General features: G+C 44.3%; 8 protein-coding genes across 8 annotated transcripts; 4 read left to right on the forward strand and 4 right to left on the reverse strand.

Annotated features, from left to right (window-relative positions):
- Positions 1-23: 23 nt before the first annotated feature.
- Positions 24-1,835, forward strand: ADE4 (amidophosphoribosyltransferase; the record flags this gene model as incomplete). Its single annotated transcript, XM_018879634.1, has 1 exon — positions 24-1,835. One exon carries the CDS (start codon positions 24-26, stop codon positions 1,833-1,835), a length of 1,812 nt encoding a protein of 603 aa, XP_018737532.1.
- A 6,917-nt stretch (positions 1,836-8,752) lies between these two features.
- Positions 8,753-10,960, forward strand: MIH1 (putative tyrosine protein phosphatase MIH1; the record flags this gene model as incomplete). The annotated part of the gene is made up of 1 exon (XM_018879635.1): positions 8,753-10,960. The coding sequence occupies one exon, from the start codon at positions 8,753-8,755 to the stop codon at positions 10,958-10,960; it is 2,208 nt and encodes a 735-aa protein (XP_018737533.1).
- Positions 10,961-11,414: 454 nt separating this feature from the next.
- On the reverse strand, positions 11,415-12,242 carry AWJ20_2677 (uncharacterized protein; the record flags this gene model as incomplete). The annotated part of the gene is made up of 1 exon (XM_018879636.1): positions 11,415-12,242. The coding sequence occupies one exon, from the start codon at positions 12,240-12,242 to the stop codon at positions 11,415-11,417; it is 828 nt and encodes a 275-aa protein (XP_018737534.1).
- A 417-nt stretch (positions 12,243-12,659) lies between these two features.
- UTP13 (Utp13p) lies at positions 12,660-15,053 on the reverse strand (the record flags this gene model as incomplete). Its single annotated transcript, XM_018879637.1, has 1 exon — positions 12,660-15,053. One exon carries the CDS (start codon positions 15,051-15,053, stop codon positions 12,660-12,662), a length of 2,394 nt encoding a protein of 797 aa, XP_018737535.1.
- Positions 15,054-17,564: 2,511 nt separating this feature from the next.
- On the forward strand, positions 17,565-18,044 carry ERG2 (C-8 sterol isomerase ERG2; the record flags this gene model as incomplete). Its single annotated transcript, XM_018879638.1, has 1 exon — positions 17,565-18,044. The coding sequence occupies one exon, from the start codon at positions 17,565-17,567 to the stop codon at positions 18,042-18,044; it is 480 nt and encodes a 159-aa protein (XP_018737536.1).
- A 772-nt stretch (positions 18,045-18,816) lies between these two features.
- On the forward strand, positions 18,817-22,764 carry SPT7 (SAGA histone acetyltransferase complex subunit SPT7; the record flags this gene model as incomplete). Its single annotated transcript, XM_018879640.1, has 2 exons — positions 18,817-19,714; positions 19,910-22,764. The coding sequence occupies 2 exons, from the start codon at positions 18,817-18,819 to the stop codon at positions 22,762-22,764; spliced, it is 3,753 nt and encodes a 1,250-aa protein (XP_018737537.1).
- On the reverse strand, positions 22,047-22,709 carry AWJ20_2681 (uncharacterized protein; the record flags this gene model as incomplete). Its single annotated transcript, XM_018879641.1, has 1 exon — positions 22,047-22,709. One exon carries the CDS (start codon positions 22,707-22,709, stop codon positions 22,047-22,049), a length of 663 nt encoding a protein of 220 aa, XP_018737538.1.
- A 285-nt stretch (positions 22,765-23,049) lies between the features above and the next one.
- YOS9 (Yos9p) lies at positions 23,050-24,936 on the reverse strand (the record flags this gene model as incomplete). Its single annotated transcript, XM_018879642.1, has 1 exon — positions 23,050-24,936. One exon carries the CDS (start codon positions 24,934-24,936, stop codon positions 23,050-23,052), a length of 1,887 nt encoding a protein of 628 aa, XP_018737539.1.
- Between the last annotated feature and the right edge of the window lie 548 nt (positions 24,937-25,484).

Below are 25,484 nucleotides of genomic sequence, written 5' to 3' on the forward strand. Positions count from 1 at the left end.
TTTCATCTTTCCCCTGATTTATCATGTCTGGACGGGTTGCTAGTTTCTGTGGTCGAATGCCTCCGGCGGCTGGGGCTCCGCCCCAGACCCTGGTTGCTACTGCTTCGCAGGAGTTGCTGGGTCTGAGACGCTACGACTCGAGCGTAGCGAGAGGAGCAGTGGGGGTCTGGGGCGCAGCCCCAGCCGCCGGAGGCAGGTCTTCAGTAGACGTCAGGTTACTAACAGAGCTCAGGTGTGGTGTTATTGGCCTTCTTTTGGCAGACCCTATGGGCATTGCCAGTGCCGAGTTGTTGGAAGGTACTCATTATCTTCAGCACCGAGGTCAGGATGCCGCTGGTATCATCACCAGTGGTCCTGGCGGCCGTCTTTACATGTGTAAGGGCAATGGCATGGCCAGAGACGTTTTCACCCAGTCGAAGATGAACGGCCTTGTGGGTAACATGGGTATCGGCCATTTGAGATATCCTACAGCTGGTGGATTTGCCAACTCCGAGGCTCAACCGTTTTACGTCAACTCGCCTTATGGCTTAGTACTTTCTCACAATGGTAACTTGGTCAATGCACCGGCTTTAAAAAAGTATCTCGATGAGGATGTTCATCGTCATATTAACACAGACTCGGATTCTGAGTTGCTTCTTAATGTGTTTGCCAGTAAACTGCAAGAGACCAACAAAGTGAGAATCAACGATAAGGATATTTTCACTGCTCTTAAGGGTGTTTACGAGATGGTTCGTGGTGCTTATGCTTGTGCTGGTATGCTGGCTGGATATGGTATTATCGGATTCAGAGACCCTCACGGCATTCGTCCTTTGGTTCTCGGATCGAGAACTCGTAAGGACGGTAAGAAGGATTATATGCTTGCCAGTGAAAGTATAGCATTAGATGCCATGGGTTTTAAGGAATGGTTCGATATTAAGCCAGGTCAGGCGGTTATCATTGACAAGCACAATATGACGCCGGTTCTGCAACAGATCGTGCCTGCTGAGGCCTATACGCCAGATATCTTCGAATATGTCTACTTTGCCCGACCCGATAGTGTTATGGATGGGATTTCTGTCTACAGATCTCGGTTGGCAATGGGTGATAGTCTGGCTAAGAACATTATTAAGAGATATGGAGGTCTTGATAAGGTCAAGGAGGCCATTGATGTGGTTATTCCTGTGCCTGACACATCTCGTCACTCGGCCTTACAAGCTGCTGTGACTCTGGACCTCCCCTATAGAGAGGGTTTCATTAAGAACAGATACGTTGGAAGAACGTTTATCATGCCCAACCAACAAGAGCGTCGGTCGAGTGTGCGTCGTAAGCTGAACGCCATGAGCCTTGAATTCTCGGGTCGCAATGTTCTGCTTGTAGACGACTCGATTGTACGTGGTACCACATCTAAAGAAATCGTGCAAATGGCCAAAGAAGCCGGTGCTAAAAAGGTATTTTTCGCGTCGTGTGCACCTGCCATCCGTCACAACCACATTTACGGGATCGATCTCGCCGATACGAAGGCTCTTGTCGCATATGATCGAGATGAGGAGTCTATTTCAAAGGAAATCGGTGCTGACGGGGTTTTCTACCAAGACCTCGACGACCTGATTGCTGCCTGTAACGAGTCATCCCACAGCGGAGCCCACCAAGTCAACGTTGAGGGCTACGAAGTCGGTGTATTCACCGGTAACTACATCACAGGCGTTGAAGAAAGCTACCTCAGCTACCTTGAGGAAATCAGAGGCAAGAACCAACGTCTAAAAGAACTCGGCGATCGTGCCGACACCGCTGTATCGCAAGTGCTCGGTGAAGCCAAGGCCGAGGTCGATATCGGCCTCTACAACCAGGGCGACTAATCTCCCCTTGTATTTAGTAATGAATATAGAACTGTTTTTGCTGCTTTGTGGCCTACTGCCTCCGGCGGCTGAGGCTCCGCCCCAGACCCCGTGGCTCCTCTCGCTGCGCTCGAGTCGGGCGTTGCGGTCGCAACTACCGCTTCACCAGACGCTGCTGGGACCGTGACGTAACGACTCGAGCGCAGCGAGAGGAGCCGGGGGGTCTGGGGCGCAGCCCCAGCCGCCGGAGGCACGGTCACCGGTGCGGGGTGGCGACGGTAGGTTGCGGTGTGGGCCCGGCGGCGCAGGTACAGTGGTTGCCGGTCAGATGGCCATTATGAGGTAATTTGGAGGGTCGTTACTTTTTTGGCTGTTGCTGTATGTTATTTTTATTAACCTGTCTTATTATAATTATAATATATTACCAGCTTTGCATTGGTGGGTATCTATATACAAATTTATAGGACGCTTAATGTATATATGTATATATGTATTATATGAATAAATGTAGTACGGTGCGTCTATGTGACTGACTATGTGAATATGCTGGATGTATAAAATAAATGTATATAAAATATTGCTATTGGGTGCCATTGTGGTTTAAACTATAGCGCAAAAGTAACGTTGCCGCCTTTATCTGGGGTTAGATTGTGTGCCGTGTGTTTCTAGTGTGTTTCAGTCGTTTCCAGCTCGCTCATCCCGTCATGGCTATTTTATAAAAATGCATGGTCTCCTAGCTCTGTAAGCTGCTGCTGGATTAGGAGACTCCTGAACCTCATAAGTCACAGTCAGGGGTTCCTTAAACCTGTTACTGGGACCACTTTTTCTCGTATGTTGGGTGTTCCCAACTCCTGAATGGAAAAAGATGTAATGTATGTATGTGTAATGTATTAGACAATGCGTCAAGTATGGTTTCTAATCACGTATAAACCACGGTGCAAACGCGTTACCACCAGAACCGTGTTATTTACATGTCTCCTGTTCAGGCAGGTATACTGACAGGTCAACCGGATCTCATTTACACTAATCTGGATACCTACATCTGTATACAGCTGTATACCCCGAGAAGGATTGATAGATCAGTTACAGCGGCCCATCCATGTAGCTTAAAAATATATAATATATAAAATATTACTATTCTGGTAGTCCGTCATCTTTTCGTCGTCGCCGTTGGTACCGATTAGTGCCGAAAGAGGTAGTATTAGCAGTCAAAGCAGCAGTAATAATGGCGGTGAAAATAGAAGTCGAACAACAGTTGACGCGGTGTTTAACAGATCTAAGTTATAGTAACTTTGAAATCGATTTCAGAACGGGAGACGTCATTCCGAGTGCAATTTCTCAATTTGAGATCTAAAGATAAAACTAAATAATTATTTTGTCGTTTAAAAAAAATAGTCGAGTCTGAAACTTGTCACGTTTCAAACCAGACTAACTAGAATAAACCTGGAGCACCAGTCCAACGTGGAGAATCAATATAGGCAGTCTAACAAGAACGTTGAAACAGGGTCATAACGGGACCTGTCGCTCTGTTTCAGGGAGTAGTATTGGATCTGCGGCCCGTCATGCTCTGGCAACCCATGGCAGCACCTTTTTTTTTTTGAAACCCACGCCGCTCTAATATGCCCAGGTAACTCTCTCTCATAAACCCCACCTGTCGGTTCCTGCACTGCAAACGTTTAATTGTCTCAGTTGTACCTGGCTGTAGCAGACTGTCTATCTGCGCTGGGGTCGGTATTGGTCGGAAAGTGGGGTTTATATTTTTTTTTTTTATTTTGTTATTTTCTTGCCCATTGGCACCTGTTTATAAATGCCGTTGAGGCAAGTTTCTGCAACTAACTGAAAATGACTACTGTGTAGCTAGCTATATTTTTTAGACCGCTAGTATCTGTCGAACTTCTTGACAGCCTAACCGCAGTAAAGTCGAGGCGGAATCTCGATAGTGGGAGAGGAGCGGAGAAACACACATTTCTATGGTAGCGAAATACCCCGATCGAGCGGGGTTTGCCGTGTATCTTCAAGTACCCAGTTAAATGAAGGCTTAACTGACTTGATATGCTGGTACCAGCTACTTCGGAAGGTGGATAATTTAAAATTCTTTCTGGAAACATTCTTTGCATGTAACCCGAGCATCATTTGGCGATTTCCGGACTGCTTTGAGAAGGGAACTGCAGATCTCAACCTGCACTGTCTTCAGACAGTCTTTGGTGCATTTACAGCTGTAGCATGCTTTGGGCCTGTTACTGCTTTGAATGGTTATTTACCAACAGGTTCAGGCACAGTAATTCGTGGTAATGCTAATGCTTTCCGCAGGGGTGCAATTTCTGTATATCTCGGGTATTCGGCTCAAACGAGTGAGACCTTTAACCTGTTTTTTTGACCTGCTTGACCTGCTCGACCGACTTAACTAGTATGTTATATTATATTTGTATGTTTTTAGAGATGGTACGTCTGGCTCGTAACTGCTTTGAGAGATGTTACAGATTTGGGGCGTTGATGTGCTAAATCGTTAAAGTGAATATAACATACTAAATAAATCCCAATCATATGAACGAAGGTATTGGTATGTTACAAGCTGCTACGGCTCTAAGAATTGCAGATTATCCATGATAAACCAAACTAATTAGCAACCAGGTACAATTGCTTGTATGCTGCTACTACTAGTACTGGCTACCTAAGGGCGTATCCGATTTCTGTACGTTATTCTACTTCTATATATACTTTTAGCTCAACATTTACACTAGAGCGTATACAATTTATTGATTTCCTTGCTTGCTTGCTCTTAAGACTTGATTAAATTTAGGCATGTCCACATAAACATAAGATTTACAACTGCTGAAACTGTAATCTTAAATTTTTATTTTTGTAATATTAGTATAGTGAGATTTGTCTATTCTGGGGTTATTAGACTAACACAGAGGTCGTAACAGTGGCTTTCATTCGGGTGCTTGCGGGTTCTTGCAGTTAGTTTCCATCTGTGTAAGATCTCATGAGATCAGTCAGATCATCATCAATTGTGCCGAGACTGCCAGATCCTAGCAAATGGTCCCGACAGATCAATGACCTATTTGGGTCTTTGAGCCTTTAATACTTTTGTACCAGTAGTTCCCGCAAACAAATACTTACTACTAGGTTCGTATAATGCACAATTTACAAATTTGTGTCAAGCACAGACTATACATGCATACTAATATATATCCTTTATTTACTGTGCCTATAAAAAACGGTAAAACGTTAATTTTCGACAAACAAGGTTTTTTTTATTCTTGTTGTTCAGTTCAAGTATGTAAGGCATCATCAAATTTAGCCCTATTGGCTTGTTGTGTAGTCTATTACGTATTGTAACAGTGGATAAATGTTCGGATAATTTGTTGATTTTCACACATGTTGACGTTTTTTTTTTGCTCGCTTGGTTTTGTTTACCTATACAAGATCGTAGTGTATCGCCAAAGCAAATAGCATTGCACCGTCGCCGATAACGGTTCTTCAAGGGACGCCTTGAAATGCGCCGGATCTAGATCGAGGCGCAAATAGACGAAATGCCGACCGGCCATGGCGCTTGTAGACGGCGGCTCAAGTCCGACACACTTGACATCACCACCATGAGATTAACAAAAGCCGAATGGATTGCCAAGGTCTGATGACTCGCAAACCAAGCCAGCTATCCCCGCCTGAATGCAATATGAAATTGATGACAGAAGGAGATCACACGATTATCGAGATCGCTCCAGTCAGACATATCAAGCAATAATCATAATAATAATAATTATAACCTCACATAGAGTAACCTCCTCACCAAGTGACCTCACTGGGGAATAGTTACCGCCGGGTAATTTCATTTCATATACAGCCTATAAAAAAAAGCTGCTAGTTTTTCTACTACACTAATGCTTGCATCTGCAGATTATCTGCATGGTCTACTGCACTGTTTCACTGTTTACAGGCAGTGTTTATAATATTTCTCTCCGTGAACCATACCCTATGCAAGTTTAATGTGTCCCATGCTTTTTTTTGCAGATTTCAGATCTGGGTGCCTGAAAGGGAAATAATAAATTAAAAAAGAAACTCCTCCAAGTAGTCGTCAAAGCTGCACATCTTGGATAGAGGTGGTGGATTTGTGGAAGTGTGAGATACGAGTATGGGATCAGAGTATTACAATACGAGATTCGGATCTTGATAAGTGGAAAAAAAACCGTGGGCAATGAATTTTGACGAGATGGTTAGAGGGTGACTATCTATTTGGAACTTGTATCGCTCTCATCAGCTAATGATATATAAAAAATGTTGGTAGCCATAGCAGGTTAGACTTGGGCTCCTCGGCCGTTGCGGCGGCCGTTGGCTCTAGCCATTTTGGCTTCCTACTACTAATGCTAAGACCGACATTTGTTTACTTATTACTTGTTGCTGTCTAGTCATGTACTCCTCTCATCATAGATCCGAGTGTCTTACTGTTGACGTAAGAAATCTACCGCAAAGACGATTAGTTTCGGTTTATTTTTCACTCGCGGCTGCTGATTCTGGTAGCGTTTCTGCTGTTACTGCGTGCTGCGGATGTTCTTGCTGCTGCTGCTGCTGCGTGCTCTACCATGCTGGTCTAATATGCTGGTCTAATATGCTGGTCTAATATGCTTGGTCTAATATGCTGGCCTAATATGCTGGTCTAAAATGCTGGTCTAGTATGCCGCTATACCATACTCGATACTAGTTCTACATCCCTACTTTTCCTGCTACTAAAAAACTCGACAGTGCTGGCATGTCATTCACACGTCTATAGGCTATTAACCTGACACCCCGTGAATTATAAACCCCACCTCCACACTATTGTACAAAATTCTGATAATCTCCTTTATTAATCATATTACTAGCAGACTACGGCTCGAACTAATAAAACGAGCCGATTTACTGCACCAACCAATATATGACAGAAGTAAACTTCCATTGTTGATCGGTGCCTTAAAACCCAAAATTTATTTTTTTCAAAAGTGGTGTATTTTATTTTTGTATTTTGCATGGTTGCGGCTATCTCGTTAGGAAATTACCTAAACCCAGATCAGTTACTTATCGGAGTGGTGCATAAACTGGAAATAATTTTATTGTAGCTTCATTTGATATATAAGATGGATACTCGCTTCAATTTCGGTTTATTGTGAATTAGACCATTCATTCATTGTAAGTATGAGAACTGGGGTGGTATTTAGTGAGGGTCCATGAGAAGTGTATTGGAGTGAGTGACTTGAACTTTAATAATGGCATGGAAATGGCAATGGAAATAGCGATTTGCTCAGTGATTTGGTAGTGGGACAGTGATCTAGGAGTTAGATCAATACTTAACCTGATTTGTGGCTTTATGTTGTTTGAGGCATTGACATTCATTGGACTGAGAGGTATTGGAAGCATAAATGAAGAAACCTGCAGTTTATGGATGAAAGAGGGATATTTCAGATCACAGCTGGTTCTGAATTGATATCTCTTTTAATTCAATAAACTACGGAGCCTCATTCAGGAGCTGGCATGCTCCAAAAACAAGTCAATATCAAATGCACATCAAGCCACCCCCACTCAACCTAGTATTCCTCCCAAACGTCCCTATCAGGTCTCTATTTACCATACTAGTTCGTTCGCATTTCACATTGTCAATTTCCTAATGGTTTCTCACTGCTCCTCACTGGTCTCTCACTGCTATCTATCATAGATATATCCCCACCGTGAAATTCACGATAACGCCGCGTCAAACCCAGAAATGGAATTTTCTAAACATTCAACCGGCAACGCGCTTCTAACGCGTTCTGCACACGTGAGAAGTGGGGCATAAAATGAGATGCAGCTTAATCTAACCGAGACGCAGAAAGCAAACAAACAACCGCAAGGTACGCTCGCTATACACTCAATCCGCAAATACGGCGATTTTCATGTAAGTTCCACAGTTGTTATTGTTGTGATAGCGGGTCTGGTAGTTCTAATTCCATTTCCTGACTGTGGCCCAACCCGAACCTCTGTCATTTTGTGTAACGATTCCTTGAGTTGGGGTGTGACATTGTACAGATGGGTTTGTCTTTATGGTCAATTGGAATGAATATTAGCTCTTAGACCCCACCGGAGAAACTACACGAAACTATACTTCACCCAATAGTTTCGATGACATGCTGCTATCTCTAGTACCTTTGTTTATTCCGATAACAATGGGTCTAGTAAAGGTTTCAAGCCAAAAAGTTCTAAACTAACAATCTCTTAGATAAAACAACAGCGATCCCAAACGTGACGTCATGTAAGTATCCAATCATCAGCAGCACCCAAAATTCCCGATCGATCTCTATATCCAGGTGACCCAGACCACAGACAATCAACACATCTTGTCATAGTTACCCCACTACTTCTTTTTCCAATTGATGTGATGATTTTTTTACTTCATCTTAGACTCAAAGGTGATCATCATTCCTGGACAGATGCGTTGCATATTATATGTACGGCTGCCGGATGTCAGTTACCTAATCCGTGTCGAAATCAACAAAAGAGTACGACGACAAAGACAGACAGTTGATTTAGCGGTCAGGGCGTCACTTTTAGGCGTCAAGAGAATTAAAATAGTTAATCGTGCAACCAGCAGTCAATCAGCAGGCGCTTAGCATCTATACAGTAGATCTTCCCCAAAGCAGGGTCTTAGAATACAAAGGATAATTTCCCATTTGGGTATGCTTCCTTTCCTTTATATTGCTGATTTAGGCGGGCCCAGATTGTTTATCCATATATGAATCGCTAACAGACTATGTTTTAGTTTTCTTTGAGTTTTATTATTCTTAGTTTGTGTTTCAGTCTGGTTTGACTATTATTATTATTTTTTTTTTCTTTTCATTTTTTTTCACTTTTCATTATTATTTTCAGTTATTTTTTTCAGTTTGGTTGGTTTTGTTTGTGAGACACACATTCACAGGTCTGACTGAAGAATGATTGATTTGGCTTTTTCTCCCATAGCAAGTCACCGCACTGGTGCTGTTACTGCTAATGGTAGTACCAGCTCTAAATTTGAGCATGCTCAGATGATGTCTCACAGCTTACAATCGTTATTATTTCAAGGATCTCCTTCTCGGGGACAATCTCCTTGTCGTTCTTCTTCCGATATGATTGATTCATCACCGGTATCCAAATCAAAGCAGCAGCCTGGCTTGTTTTCTGCATCATTATCAGCATCTTCATCGTCAAGATCTTCCAGCTCTTCAAGTGTTCATAGTTTTGCTAGTTCTACTTCTGTTACCAGCTCTTCAAGCATGTCAAGCATGTCAAGTTCATCCAGCTCTGTTTCTGTGTCTATGTCAAATACTAGCAGCAGCAGCAGCACCACCACCACCACCAGTATCACTACTAGCAACAACATGGGCATTACTAGTAATAGTACTAGTACTAGAACTGGTTTGAATCGTAACAACTCAACTCCACAACTGACCATCAGCACAAAATCTACAAGCACTCCATGTTTAATTTCTTCCCCAACTACATCTGCACTGGCTGCAGATATGTCGCAAAATTTCCACATCGACAAGACCCCATCTTTACCTACTCCAAGAAGAAACTTGTTTCAGTTCCCAAAAGCCAATCGTTCTTTTGCTCTCCGTAGAGCCGCTACTACTACCTCGGCGACTCTCAGTACTATTCCATCGTCTCCTATGTCTATGGATATGGACCAAGATCACGATGAACATGATTCATCACCTCTTCCTCATAAACCAGTTAATACTGAGATGAAGCCACCAGCATCGTCGTTGTCGCAAATCACTAATTCTACCTTTGCATTAAAACCAACTGTCACTCCTACTTCATCTGTCAAACCCAAGCCATTTGCAATGGCCAGAATGAAATCTCTTTCAAATGCATCTTTTCTCATCAACTCCAAGCCCCAATTAATTCCTATTCAACATGATCTTACTCCTTGTGGTACTAAGCATTCTGCATCTCCCTTGTCCAACACATCGATTTCAACACCCAATCTTCCTGGTGCTATCAACCTTCCAACAACACCAACAATTCCTGATTCGTCGCCTGATACCTCGATCAATAGCTTATTTGCACCTTCTCCAGTAGCTCAACGAATTGGGAGGGGTCAAAAGTGTAAATCTGCTTTGTACATAACTCGTGGTGCCCCTGCCACCCGCGACTCTTTCAAAGCACCCCGTCCTGGACTTACTCGTAATGCCAAAGTAAGAAGAACTCACTCCATGTTTCAACATCCTGAAGAGTTCTTGTCGGAAGAGCTTAACGAGGAGAAGGAGGTCGAGCAGGCTTCTATTATCGCTTCTCCTATTATTGATGATGACCGTCAGTCTTTTCTTGCACAAGAAAACTGTTCAATTGCTACTTTCACAGTCAAAGAGGATCCTTTTCGCCGTATTGGACGCGAGACTCTCTGTGAGATTCTTGATGGCAAGTACAACAACGTGTACGACCGTTTTCTCATCATTGACTGTCGGTTTGAGTACGAGTACGAGGGTGGTCATATCGACGGTGCTATAAATATCAACAGTAAGGACTGTTTGGAAGAGTCGCTTCTTGCTAATGTCGACACAAACAAACCTAATGAAAAGCTGTTGTTGATTTTTCACTGCGAGTACTCCGCACACCGTGGTCCCCGTATGGCAATGCACCTACGTAAGTGTGACCGTCACTTGAACCAGAAAAACTATCCCCGTCTCCACTATCCAGACATTGTTATTCTTCAGGGTGGTTACTCACATTTTTTTGAAAAAAATGTCGACAGATGTGTGCCCCAGAGATATGTCGAGATGAACGATGCTTCACATGCTCAGACTTGTGAACGTGAAATGGGCAAGTTTCGCAGAAACATGAAGTTCTCTCGCTCTCAAACTTATACTTTTGGAAGCAACTCTAACTCTACCGGGTCCATCACTACTACAACGATTAATAGCTCGGTTAACATTGATCTCGGAACTCCCTGTGCCAATGCCGTTTCTGGTAAACGCATTGACAACATGCTTTCGGACTTTCGATTCCCTCTTCGCGAACAGAATATGAACACTACACCCACTGGGCCACCCTCTCGCAAGGCTGCCACAAAGCTTGCTAGCTTCAATGACTTTATGGACAGTCCCACCTCCCAGCCGCCACAATTCAATGTTTGTGCGCAGTTACGATTTGCTTAATGATAACGACGAACCGCTTCTTTTTATCTCCAACTTCAATTTGCATTTTTTTACCCCATCTGGCTGGCTGGGTCTACTAGATGATGAACTTCTCCAGACTTTTTTTTTTGCGTGTTTCTTCTTGCGACATGGCTCCTTGTTTTTCTATTACCCCCTGATCGCTTATTTATTTCCAGCATTAGCATGACTTGATGTCAATAATTATTAATTAAAGTTCGTACTGATAATATGTTCTTGGGACCAGTGCCTCCGGCGGCTGGGGCTCCGCCCCAGACCCCGTGGCTCCTGCTTCGCAGGAGATACTAGGGGGGTCAGTAGTAATGATCTGTAGTGGAACGATGGTCAAAACTATGAGTCCCTATGTGATATATGTCAGATATTATTCACTCATCATTATTAATCATTAGCAGTATTGCTATGCTACTGTCATATAAATATAATACAGGTCCCGAATCTAATAGGCCATTTCCACATCCTCTGCTTCTGCTTCCTTTGAATCTGTATTGACCACAGGTGCAGCACTTTGTTCTCTCGGCGTTTGAGGAGGAACCGGTGTACCAGCTACACTGTCATAATTCTCGGTGGCATTGTCAACATTGTGATCTGTGTCATCGTCATCAACTTCACCCTCTCCCTCAAATGGCGTAGCTTCTCTGCTGCTATCTCCGTCTCTATCAGCACCTGCTCTGACCCTTTTAAGAAAAGATTCTGCAAATTCATCTACACTGTTGGAGAATTGATCAAATTGTGCCCGCCGACTGTCCCACACTGCCTGGTACTTCGCCTTCTGAACTTCCAGCTCATTTATCTCTTCGCTTAAAGATTCATTTAGCTTCTGATCTTCTGCTCTTGACGAGTTGAGTAACGCAATAATAGGAACTTTTCGATCGCCTTCATCAAGCATTACTTTCTTTGGCTTTACCATCTCGTCAACCATAGCACTACACTCCTCTTTCTGTGCCCGGATCACTTGTGCATTGGCCAATTTGTCTTGCAATTCAACCGACTTCTGCGTCAGTTCCAGAATTGTGGCGTTTCCTTCATTTTTCTGTTCTTCATACTTGTGAATCTCCTTCTCATTCATATTAAGCTGCAATTGGAGCTGGTTCAGCATCATTTCATATGAATCCAGCTCGATATTCAAAGCTTGCGATGAACTAGCTACCGTCTCGAGACTAGGCGTCTTTTCAGACACCATGGCCATACATATTTTCAGTAGACGTTTATAGTTTGCTTCGGATGTTGTTATCCGCTCCCGGATAATAGCTTCTTCAGCATCCATGTTGATGTAGTTGAAATCAGTGGAGAAGATCCTGCAATGTTCATGACATGCAATAATGCAATAATATATGCAGTTACCCTGCCTTCAAGGATATATAGGTAATAGAAGGCCTGAACAATTTCTTGAAGCATTTGTTTCTTATTTTTATTCTTTTCTTATTCAAACAATTAAAGGGAGGAATTTAATATTTTTTGGGAGCTGGTTCCCCCATGCTCCAAGTTCTTTCAATGGTTCATGCAGGGACAACACAGGTGCATTCCTCCAGGATCCCTCGAAACTTCCTCGTCTATCCTCAAAAATCTGGCAATCTCCTGCGAAGCAAGAGCAACGGGATCAGGGGCGGAGCCCCAGCCGCCGGAGGCAAAAGCTCTCGTAATAAAAAACATGCCAATATATAATAATATAATATACAATTACCTATCCTCTAAGAAGGCTCATCTCTCGCAGAGCGTATTCCAGTACAGAGCTCTCAGCGAGTAGGTCGTCAATACGGGCATAGTGACGTTCAGAATAGGGGATGAGTGAGTCGATAATTTTGGGGACGCCAGTGATGTTGCCAAGTTCCTCGGCAGAATGGTAACGGAGAATGGCGTGGAGGACAACTTGAGCTACAGGACTGGTTCTCGAGTTGGTGTTCCAGTCACGGACACGTTGTAAAAGGCGAACCAGAGAGTCATGATCAAGGTCAGCAATGATGGTGTCTACAGCTACAAGACCAGTGATAGACTCAGGCTCTTGCTTTGAATGTACTTCTTGTAAGAGTTTAAGTAATCGAAAAGGATGGTCTAATGATAGCGCAAGAGCAAAAGCTTTAGCCCAGTTTCCTTTACGAATGTAATTAGAGAGCTCTTGCTCCTTCTCGACAAGCTCAGCTGATTCTTCGGCCTTACGTACACGCTCTTCTTCACTGATATCTTCCCAAACAGTAATGATAGAGTCACCACCACCCGAGAGAATAATGCCACCATCTTCGTCATCTTCCTTATCAGGAGTAGCTGCCTTTCTGGTTCCCACAGCCACTGACCAGACTTTATCTTCGTGGTTATCAAGAGTTGTAGTACATTCTCCTGAGGATACTTCCCAAACCTTGACAAGACCGTCACCACCAGCACTGACAAGTTGCTTACCGTGCGTTAGGTAAGATAACTTGAGAACTGAATTGGTGTGTCCTTCAAATGTTCTAATGCAGGTATAGTCATTGAGATTCCATAGACGAATAGTCTTGTCACCACTACCAGTGGCTACCGTCTTGTCCCACTGAGAGAATTTGACAGTCCACACACCACGTTTGTGGCCACGGAGGATACCAACCGTCTCTCCAGTCTCGACATCCCAAATTTTGGCGGTTCTGTCTTGACTCGCTGTAGCAAACAAGCGGTCGTCGGGCGAAACATCTATGGCATTAATATCTTTGTCGTGTGCTTTACGCGTATACACAGCCGAATGGGCATTCGTCTTGCTTCGTGGATTCCATTTTTTAACTGTGAGATCTTGAGAACCGGTTATAACAAACTCGGGAGGAACTGACGAGTCGTCATTTGAAGGAGGAGTTCGGGGAAGTGCCACTGCACCAATGGATCCAGCATGACCACTGTACACCGAATGAAGTTTTCCGTCGTACCACAGACGGGCCTGATTATCTTTTCCTGCAGATGCTAGCCATTTTCCATCAAAAGAACGGTCTATAGATATCACAATGTCAGTATGGCCAGATAAAATAGAACATTCTAGTGGGTTGTTGAGAGAGAGAATTCGGATTTCTGGCGAGTTAGTGGCAATAGCCAATTTTGTGTAGTCATCGTCCAAAAAGCACATGTCAATAATCTCACCATGGTTACCAGCAATTCGACTAACAATTTCAAGATCTGGGATTGAGAGTTGAGTGATGAGTTGATCTGAAAGAACTGTGTAAAGATATGAATCATGTACAATAATGCTATTAATGCTGACCTCTTCATCAAGCTGAACCTTGTTACCGTCAGGCTGAGAAAACAGTAGCTCACCTGTCAGACTGCGAATGCGTACAAGTCCAGTCTCTCCACCTGTAAAAAAGCCGAGTTTGTCTCCTAGTGAGACAAAACCAACAGTCTCCAAAACTTCAGAAACTGGAAGCGTATTAATTAATTTACCATTGTTGGCATTCCACACACTAACGACCTTGTCTCTTCCACCACTAATCAAAGTCTTGCCATCGGGACTGAAATCTAAACCACGAACAATACTGACGTGATTATCCAAGACAGCCAAACATTTACTCTTGACAAGATCCCATAGCCTAACTTTGCAGTCGTCAGATCCACTAGCTAATTTCCACTCAGTGGTTCCTTGTTGGCCCCAGAATTTCAGGGCACTAATAATTCCACCATGACCTCTGAAATTGTGGGTAGCATAGCCGCCATTTAAATCCCATACTTTAACAGCACCTTCAGCACCACCGGTGGCAATAAGAGAAGATGTGGGATCAATAGTGACGACCATAATTGGTGATTCATGTGCTTTTACTGTCTTCACTTTGGTTACTTTGAGTGGTTCATTCTCATCACCGCTGTCACTAGCAGCTAATTTATAAATATGCATTTGAAGAGATCTCGAACATGTTACTAGATGAGTTCCAGATGGAGAGAGCTCAAGAGCTGTGATTAGCTCGGTGTCGCCTTCTATTACATTTAGTCGCTTACCAGTGGTCAAATTGGTCAATATGACCCTGTCGCTTAACGTTGTGGCAAGTAGATCACCCGATATTGACACATCACCACCAGTATAAAATGGCTCGATTGAGCTTTTAGCTACGAAAGACGTTCGCAGTTCCATCTTGTCCCAGCAATGAGAAATAGTAAATGTATATGTGCAGGTTAGTTAGGTCTATTCGAGCTCGAAGTACATAAATAAATTTCGATTCCTGAAAAATTAAAATAATTTTCCAATTGGGCAGTAAAACCGTACCCAGATAAACGGTTAATAGAATATGTACAGAAGAGATGAAAAGTCAGATAGTGGTTAGGCAAGATACGGCCTGCATCTTTTTATGCACGGAATGGTGCATAAATCGACAGATCAACTTTATCATGGATAACCTCCAGACAACGTTTTTATGAGTAAACGCACATAGATGAGTACCAAAAACTTATATTCAAGTGGCCAATTGAAATTTCTCAGTAGTGAAAATGGTCTGTTTGATTTCCGTTCCTATGCTATATCTTTCAATGCAGACTGCTTCTACACTTCAGGCCTTCTGAGCAGTGGTTTCTGTCTGTCAATAGCGAAATTTAAAGAATTGGATACTCAAAAAACAAAAAAATTATTCTCAACCCTAGAACAAACAATGAAGTTGATTTATACTTTGTTACTGTTATTGTAAGCAGATCTCTAGTTTTCGGGTGTTCTTAATAATATTTTTGACTTGCTTTTGACTCTCTCGTTATCAATGGGACACTGTGAACACTCAATATTAAAGATAAGATTATACGATTGTTGATGACCGTTAAGAAGCCATTGTTGATTTTTTCCGCAAGTTATTTTAACATGGATTTTATCGAGCAGGTAAAAGATGTCAGGAAAAGACTGGACCAATCAAACAATGACAGCATCCGGTAAATAGAACGAATACGCCACATACTTTCCATTAGTCGATAAAAATAAGGCTATTAGTACTTCCGGTTTGAATATATTTAAGGAACGCTCTTATTTAACACCTGCCATCTTTGAAAAAACGGAATTTTAATAGCTTTACCAATGCATCGTTGCCTGGAATGAGCTATGATAACTGAGGCTATACTAGTGATGATGATTTTGAAGAATTCAGTCACAGCGATAAAGAACTTGAGGGAACCTTCTTTTAGTGGACATGAGAGGCTCTTCTTGAATTAATTTTTGGAAACCTAACAAAATAAAATTTTAGAGGCAACCAGTAACACAAAAAGTAGTGAAGTGAGAGTTTCGGCTCAAAACTTAATCTGGTTCTTCTGCAGCTCCTCTAACACTTCTGTCGCTGATGGCTCTGTTTCATTTTCCTTTGCTCGATTGGCTCCGACATCTATTAAACCAAAAGTAACTGACAATCCAGTCTCTGAAATATTCCCTTCAATGGCAGGACCTTGTGAGCAGTTTTAAAATCAGAAGTCACTTTTTGGCAAAGTGACAAAATACTGGAATCTTTGAAAGTCTTTTCAATCTGCTGTCCTACCCATTTTTACCTAATACTAAGCCTCTACTTAGCAGGAGTGAAAGTTGCCAGAGTTTCCAGATTACTCTATAAGCGTAAAAAACGCTAATCGAATTGCTAATCCATATTAAGCAGGATGCACCAAAATGGCAGAAACACTGCTTCGAAGGCGACCAATTGTCAATTGAACTTCAGTTGCGGAATGTTAAACAGCCACCGCCGACCCATACTAACTGCGTCTCCGAGGTCCTGGCCATGATAGCAGTTTCAAGATATTCTAATTGCAATCTGGCCATTCTTGAGTTATCAAGAGTTCTCAATTGTCACTACATGGCTTGACTTTAGAAGCTCTATAATGAGGTTCCGACTGTACTGAGTATACTACCTTACTTGCACTCGAACCAATGTCACCAACGGTTCTAATTCGATTTATCTTCTATCGAACCGAGAAACTAGCAATTTAAGCTATTTACATACTATTTGATATACATACACACATACACTCGCTAAACTGTTCTTCCCAAGAATCCCCTCTATTCTAACACACAAACTTTAAAATTACGGCAACATCGCCCACGGTATTTCCGATAATTTTAACTATTGAGATAAGGATTCGATAATCTATTCAAACTTCAACGGTAACGGTTATAGCTGCCAGGGAAACGGTCCATGTCCGTCAATAGAGTTTGGCGCATGCAGCTGGTCGCATATATCGTATAAACCTGAGGCTCAGCCTTACAAAACGAGATCCGTATCAGGGGAAGATCTGTTGACATGGTCGGAGCTTGGATCTTTTAGAAACCGAAAAACCTCTCGAACCGTGCAGGTCACGTTGGACATCTCGTGTATATATATATTTGGCAGATTCCGTTCCAGGAACTAGACTAACGCTCGTTTGACAAATATAGACGGTTTCTACAACAGCCAATTTTCATAATTTTTATCACCCCTCCCTCTCTTGAAATATCGGACTGAAGAAAAAAATGCTGTTCGTAGGAAAGTTGTCGATCATTGTTCTGGCCATTTACTGGGTTCTCGCGTATATTCGAGTGAACTATCTTCACCATGCGTTTATTTTTGACCGTGTTCATTTGCAACAAGTCGGACAGAAGATTCTCGCCGATAACCCGGGGGCCAACTCTACAGTTATTCTGGACAAGATGTACCACGAGTTGAAGGCCGAGTATGGTGATTATATCAATGATTACGACGAGTCTGAGTGGGTTTTCAACAACGCTGGTAATGCCATGGGCACCATGTTTGTGTTACATGCTTCCATTTCTGAATACCTGATTTTCTTCGGAACTGCTATTGGTACCGAAGGTCATACAGGAACTCACTTTGCCGACGACTACTTCCTAATTCTCGCTGGCGAGCAAACTGCTGCTCCTGCTCAAGCCCGTCAACCCGAAGTATACCTTCCCGGTGACTCGCATCATTTGCCCTGTGGATACAACAAACAATACCGAATGCCTGCCGACTCCTGGGCACTCGAACTGGCCCAAGGCTGGATCCCCACCATGCTCCCCTTCGGATTCATGGAGGCCTTCACCTCGACTATGGACTTCTACTCCCTGGCCAAGACAGTCCGTATCAGTGCCGTCAACATTGTCGGCAACCTCCTCAGGGGTAAGATCTAACGGCAATACACTGTACTATATTTACTGGGGTGGGGGGTGTGCCTCCGGCGGCTGGGGCTCTGCCCCAGACCCCGTGGCTCGCTTCGCTCGTTGCTCGGGGAGTGACTACTACTTGTCCTCTCGCTGATATCTGGACTTTCAGATGTTTACTGGGGAAATATACTACGATTGAGCTTCTATAGAATAACCATCAGAATCCCGAGGTCACGTGACCAGCTCGCTAATCCCGCAGTATCTTTGAATTTTAGAAAAAATAGTAAACCAGTTCCTTGGACACCTGTAGCCAGGGACACCCGACGCCCGACTCGAGCGCAGCGAGAGGAGCCACGGGGTCTGGGGCGGAGCCCCAGCCGCCGGAGGCAGTCAGAGTACCCCAGGGTCCTCAGGGCCCACAGAGATCGCAGCAGTGCGTTTAAGAGGATATGCAGTTAGAGCGAAGTCCCAACGCGGTCAGTGAAGTTCACAAGATTCGACTTAGAGTAGTAAGTACTCTTACTCGCTTCGATACTGAGTATATCTGCGGACGGTAGATGCTGGAGTTTTGACTGTTTTTGATTTGATTTTTTTGAAGGGTGTATTTTGAATTTGGCAGTTGTATTCTGGGAAGTGGCAGAAGTAGTGTTGGAAATTATTACACAACATTTTGGAAGGGATATTATCATATTTCAAGCTGCAATTGTATATACATTGAGGCATCCACCATACAGACCAACGACAGAACAATAATTCAGTTGCTAGGGCTGTTGATATTTCTTGATTTCAAGTGGGTACCATGGATCCGTCTGTGATGCTACGGCTATGGTCGTCCAACGATCCACAAAAGCTTCACATTTTGGCCAAAGATATTGAGACTCAAGGAACATGGCAGGCCTACTTGTCGGCCCAGGAACACAAGATCTTCGAGTATGCGGTCGAAAGAGGTGGTGACCTTTGGGCACAATTCCTTCAAGGAACAGTTCAATGCTACGTAGAGCATGTCCCCTCGACCATTAATGGTATGGCCAATGGAAATTTCTCTAGCAACTCTCCATCTGCCAATGGCGGTGGATCAGGTGCTGGTTTCAGTAAACGGACTAATGGCCATAGTAGTACTAATATGAATGGAAACGACGACTCACCCTACACGAGTCCACATTTCTCTCGAGTATCAGGCACGCCACAACCCAACTCAGGACCTACGTCATTTCTTGGAAAGTCAGCAGCAGCTGCTAGCGGGCTGTATCACAGCAACTCACGAGCTGGTTCAGCAGGGTCAGAACACGGCGGGGCAAATACTACAGGCACTGGTGCTGGTAATGTTCCTACTGTGACGACAATAGATGGTCTAACATTGGCGTTCCGAGTAAGATACATGTTATACGACAAAAGCTTGGGCCTGCTGTTCCCGGCCATTGGCAAATACATGCCATTCGACTTTGATTCGGCGCTATTCGAAGACAATTCCAAGTCAGTCGCTGAAGCACTAGCTGGGAGCCCGACAACAGCTGGTGCCAGCAGGACATCAGCGCGACCAGTCGACGATGACTACGATTTCGACGACGAAGACGAAGACGAGGACGAGCAACCAACCGACAAAATGCAGGTCGATAACGACAGCCAACGAACTACTAATGACACTAATAACGAACAAAACCAAGAACCCGACGAGGACGGCAAACTAATTATCAGAGGTAAGCTTTTCACGGGGTGACACGTGCCTCCGGCGGCCGGGCTCTGCCCGGACCCGTAGTGCTCGCTTCGCGAGCTTCCCGTGGGGGAAAGGTTGGTTGAGAAAATACTCGCGAAGCGAGTACCAACCGGTCCACGCGGATCCCGGCTGCCGGAGGCATGCCCACCGTCGCAGAACGAGCGACTAACGCGGATAGTGACGCTGGAAGACGACGATACCGACAAGAATGAGAGTAAAAGGACAAAAGAAGCCATTGCTAATTTCAAGCGGGTGTACCATACGTTTGAGAACGATCGTGAAAATCTGCTGAAACAGCGCAAGTTAGAGGAGTCTGATAGGCAGGTTGCGTCGGAGGAGGCTGCGAATGCCGAAGCCGAGGCTAATGAGGCCAGAAGCAAAGCAGACGGTAATGAAGCAGGTACTAATGGAAAACCTGGAGCCGTTGCCAGTGCGACTGCCGGGCCTGATAAAATAGCAAGTACAGCGCAGTTTGGAGCAGCTAATTTGAGTTTGAAACATCTGTTGGCCACAATCGAGGCCAAGAGGGACCAGAACAGTCTGACTGATTTAGAACTAAAAAACCTGATTTCGGACGTGCGGAAAAACCGGTCGAAATGGGCTAGCGAGGATAAAATCGGCCAGGAAGAGCTTTATGAAGCCGCTGAGAAGGTCGTATTAGAATTGAGAGGATACACTGAGCATTCAACTGCGTTCCTTAATAAAGTCAACAAAAGAGATGCACCTAATTATTTCAACATCATTAAAAAGCCCATGGATCTGAATACCATCATGAAGAAACTGAAAACGTTCCAGTATAAAAGTAAAGACGAATTTGTTGACGACTTGATGCTTATCTGGTCCAACTGTTTTACTTATAACACGGATCCCAAGCACTTTCTAAGAGCGCATGCTTTGGCAATGCAGAAGAAGACATTTACACTGATTCCACTGATACCTGATATTGTTGTCCGAGACCGGGCAGAGGTCGAAGCGGAAGAAGCTGCTGCATTGCGAGCTGCTAATATTGCTAATGGCAATGCCAATGGTGAAGAGAGTGGAGATGATAGTGCCCCAGGAACTGCTGGAGGTCTTGGTCAAGTCAGTGGTAAACATGCTACCAAGGGAAGAAAGCGGAAATTAGACAGTTCAGAGGAAGAGGAGATGAAAGAAGGTACCGGCGGTGTTCCTCCGCCATTTGGTAGTCCAATGCAAGTAGCTGATGTTGCTGGTGCTTCTGGTAATGCTGAAACTGACGGCAATGCAAGTGGTGCTGGTGGGCCTTCAACACCAGCTCGAGATAGCCCATTCCCGTCTCTTACTGGGGCTTATTCTACACCGACGCCTGGACCAGGCGATATAGACATGGAATTGAATGAAAGTATGAAGGAAGAAAGCAAGGAGCCTGTTTATGAACTGGATGTCGAGTCTCAAGTATGGCAGAATGTGTACTCCAAACAACGATCGGTGTATTGTGGCAAGCGAAGTGAACTTTTCAAAGATGACAAGATTCAACTGGATGCTGAAGCAAGTGCACGAAAATCTATTTCAATGGGCAAATTCGAGGAGAATTTAGATAAGATGTTCAAACCCGAGGAGCAGGATGAAGATGAACAACATCCTCGAAGCAGGTTGTTTAGAGGCAGTCGCAGTCTATTAGACTCCCTAGAGACTGACAAAGAACAATTCATCATGGAATATGAAGTGGCTGCTGGACTGCCCTCACTTCCAGACCGTCTCACAAGATACAATCTGTTCGATAGGGAAGGAGATGGGTCAAAAGATGATGGCCAGGATGATATTGAAGATGAAGATTTTAGAGCTCTTACACTAGAAGATATTCCACCTTCAGGATTCATGGTTCAGACAGGGCTGGGTCCTAAGATGCTCAATAATTTGCAAGAAATCCAGCAGATTCGCAAAGTATGTTCGAAAATCGCTCTCATCAGACAGATGCAACAGCAACCATACATGCATGCCAACCAGATTGAACCATATAATCCTATTGAAATCGAGGAGCAGGATCTAGATCTCGCATCTCGTCTACCTAATCGCGATCATTACAACTCAGAGGTAGCAGCAGTATCTATGAAAAAGGCTATGAGCAAGCTTGCCATGCACGGAGGTTTCGAGGTGACGGAATCAACTGCAATCGAAGCTCTTACTGAAATTGCTGCTGATTATATGGGCAAACTAGGGAAAATGATTATGGCATATATGGAAGACTGTAGCGACCGCAAGCGTCCGTTGGAGACCATTCTCAATATTGTGCTCCGTGAAAATGGCATTGAGAGTTTGTCGTCGCTGGATTCGTACGTTCATGACGATATAGAACGTCATGGCACGAAACTACAGGATCTTAAACGGAAGCTGACCCAGTTCACTGCTGACCTGCTTCGACCAGGCATCACCGAACTCAACGACCGGCAGTTTTCCGATAACAGCGACCAATTTCTTAACGGAGATTTCTCAATGGAGCTTGGCGATGATTTCTTCGGATTTAGAGAACTCGGTCTTGATAAGGAGTTTGGACTGCTCACTTCCTCTGTACCGTTCCACTTGTTACACGGTCGTCTTAGCGCCTCGTTCTCCAACCAAAACGACCAGCCTGTCAACACCGAGAAGCTGCAGCAAGTGCCAGAATATCCTGCCATGTACCTGGACCATGCCAAGGGACAAATCGGGCTTCTGCGAGGATTTTTCATTGGTCGTTTGGAAGCGTCGACGTCGGACCAACTGCCCGAAGGCGACCAACTGCCGCCCAAACAGCGGAACACGCGACCCAAACTACCACCCACTGGAAAAATCTCCGGTCCCAAAAAGAAGCCATTATCGCGAGTCTTCTTCCGACCGGAACCAAAACCAGAACCCAAACCAAATCCGCCTGTCGAGGACAGTACAGCCACCAGCAAACCAAACGCTGGCCCCAAGCTACCCCAATCACCACCCACCGCGGTTCCTGCCACGGCATCTGACGACATGCTCGACAACATGGACATGGACGCGTCCAGCGACCTCGGTCTCAACGACGAATCTATAGACTCGCTCTTCTAGCCATCATTTATTCACTATTTAAAAGCTCATGTGTACATTATAAAATTTTTTTAATTTTTTCGTGGGACGGGGTCCGCCTCCGGCGGCTGGGGCTCTGCCCCAGACCCCGTGGCTCCTCTCGCTGCGCTCGAGTCGGGCATCGGGGTGTCCAGAACGTTGGGGTGGAGTTGGACCGGGACCGTCGACGCCCGACTCGAGCGCAGCGAGAGGAGCCACGGGGTCTGGGGCGGAGCCCCAGCCGCCGGAGGCAGGCTGTCAACCCGAGAGTTACTATTCGTACATGAATTAAGCTACATTGGCAGTGTCGTGCTGAGCGTCAGGGTCTGGGGAGGAGTGTTCGGACGAGGAGGAGGCTGATGAAGCGTATGATTCGGACTCAAAGTACTCGTCGCCGTCATCAGATAATTTTTGTGATTTGTCAGTTTCAAAAGATGCTTTTGTTTCTTCGGTCAAAATGCCGCCATCCGGGTCATGGGTGACTGATTTGGAGCTCTGGTCGATTTCGTCGTCCACGGTGATGAGAACTTGGCCAATGCCGTTGCTAACAGTTATGGTGGCTTTGGCTATGAGCCTGCCGTCGATGTCCAGCACGTGGATGTTGTCAGCATGAAAATCGCCAGATCCACTGATGGCCACTCCGCCGTAGCTGTAAAAGCCGTTGCCAATGTCGTTGAGCAGACCGTCTCGAATGAACTCCAGTGTTGAGGCATATTCTTCCATGATGGGAGTTCCTGTAGTATCAACAGGTAGACTGTACGGGATCATAATATCCACACCGGGTGCTGGATAGAGCAGTGCAGGTTCTTCAGGTTCTGCTGGTTGAACGGGGTATATTGGAGGGTCAATGTCCAGCAAAGTCCTCGCGTCTGTATATTTTAATCCCCCAGATAGTCTGAAGATATCGTCAGCTGACGTTTGTAGTAGCTCGCTATTGCTGTTTGTTTGATCTTGATCAGATTGCTCGTCAGATGCCATCAGCAACTTGGTCAATTCGTTCTCAGAATTAACTACTCTCCGGCACTTGATTTCGTTCACACCAGGATCCTTTGGTGGTACGAACACAAGGTCACTACACAGTCGTTTGGTGTTAATAACCATTCTGTAGTAACAAGTACGTACTTCTTTGATAAGAACGATAGTGTCAATTATGGTTTTGGGGTTACACAAGTACTGCACTTCAATACTTCGGGGCCCGTCAATCAAGTCACAATCTGTTCCATTGCCTAACAACTGTGAGGCATAGTAGGCACCACCATCATCACTTCGCTTGATGGTGGTAATTCTATCAACAGTAGTCAGTCCATTCTCAAATTTGCCAAGAACATACGAAGGAACTCCCTTTTCTGGCTCTGGCGGCTTGTCTCTAGACAGTTGAGGAGCAGCATGGAACTGGGTGATTTCATGCCCGTAACAGATCGAGTAGGTCCAGTATCCTGCGTTATAATATAAACAGCCATCAGACAGAGGCTGAAGTAATTCTAGAGCTCTAGATTTCGATGATTCTAATGACGATGGTGAAATCAATGGGGTCAATTCTTCATTAGTAGTGGCAACAATATCACTTGCAGGTGTACTACTATCGTCATTGTTCTCTGAGTTAGGATAATGAACATCAGTCTCATCATGGCCATCGCTTTCACCTATCTGTTCAACGGTGCTAGCATCTATTGATTTCGAGTTCGAGTCTTTGTCATTGGCAGATCCGGTATTGTGAGTTGTTTTAAGCTCAATTGACCGAGACAATGGCACTCGAGGGATCTCACAGAAATATTCGTTACCATGCAGAGTCATGAATTTGTACTCCATTGGCGATGCTATATGATTTTCAAATTGTGCTTCATTTCCAAAAAAATGCTGCTCTTTATTCACATTATCGGTTCCCTCAGCTTGTATAGCTAAATGACGAGCTCCATTGGGTGACCAAAAGTAATTCGTTCCTGTGGCTTCAGCTTCTTTCTGGAATTTCAACACCTCTAAAGCATCCTCTCTTAATATATAGTTATCATAGATGCTTTCAGGCTTGTTTTCTGCCAAACCATCTCCTCGAACTGACACTCCAAACTGTGGTCTGGCGTATATATCAGTATAGACATTGAATCCAACAGGTCCTAGTTCAGCACAGTTCGCCAGAGAAGCTGCCACCACCCCCAGAAACAAGTGTTCTCGTCTCATGTTCAATACACTTGAATCCACTTCAGTCCGTCGTCTAATGCTCTGCTAACAATATCGTAAACAACTCCTGAACAGTGATTGATTTATATCGGAATGAGTCTTCTCCTTCTCTCCTTTAGTAATTATTATGAACCACTCACTATTCCAATCTAGTTCTAGTATTGTATTCTAAGTTGTAGTTTATTCGGTAGTTCAGAATGAATATGAGATGCGTGCCAGCGAGGAAGATCCCTGATCCCTGATCCCTGTCGCTTTACCCCCGCGGAGAACGGTTGTTATCTTATCAGCAACTCGACTCTCTCTCACAAACCGCACGGCTGAAAAGTTTGGGCAAGGGTCTATTTTAGGTGAAAAATATTGAAATATGTCGATCAACATGTCGAAATATAGCGACTGACAGACCATCCAACACCACTAGTTTCTTTAGTTGAGGAGTTTTTCTAACTAATTCGTTCAGAAATTATCAGAAACTAGCATCTGTACGGACACTTCGAACTTAATAAAGTCGTATAGTGTTCTGATAGTGTTTCAAAAGGTCCAAATCACAG

Source organism: Sugiyamaella lignohabitans, chromosome B (assembly GCF_001640025.1).
Source record: "Sugiyamaella lignohabitans strain CBS 10342 chromosome B, complete sequence".
NCBI classification, from domain to species: Eukaryota; Fungi; Ascomycota; class Dipodascomycetes; order Dipodascales; family Trichomonascaceae; genus Sugiyamaella; species Sugiyamaella lignohabitans.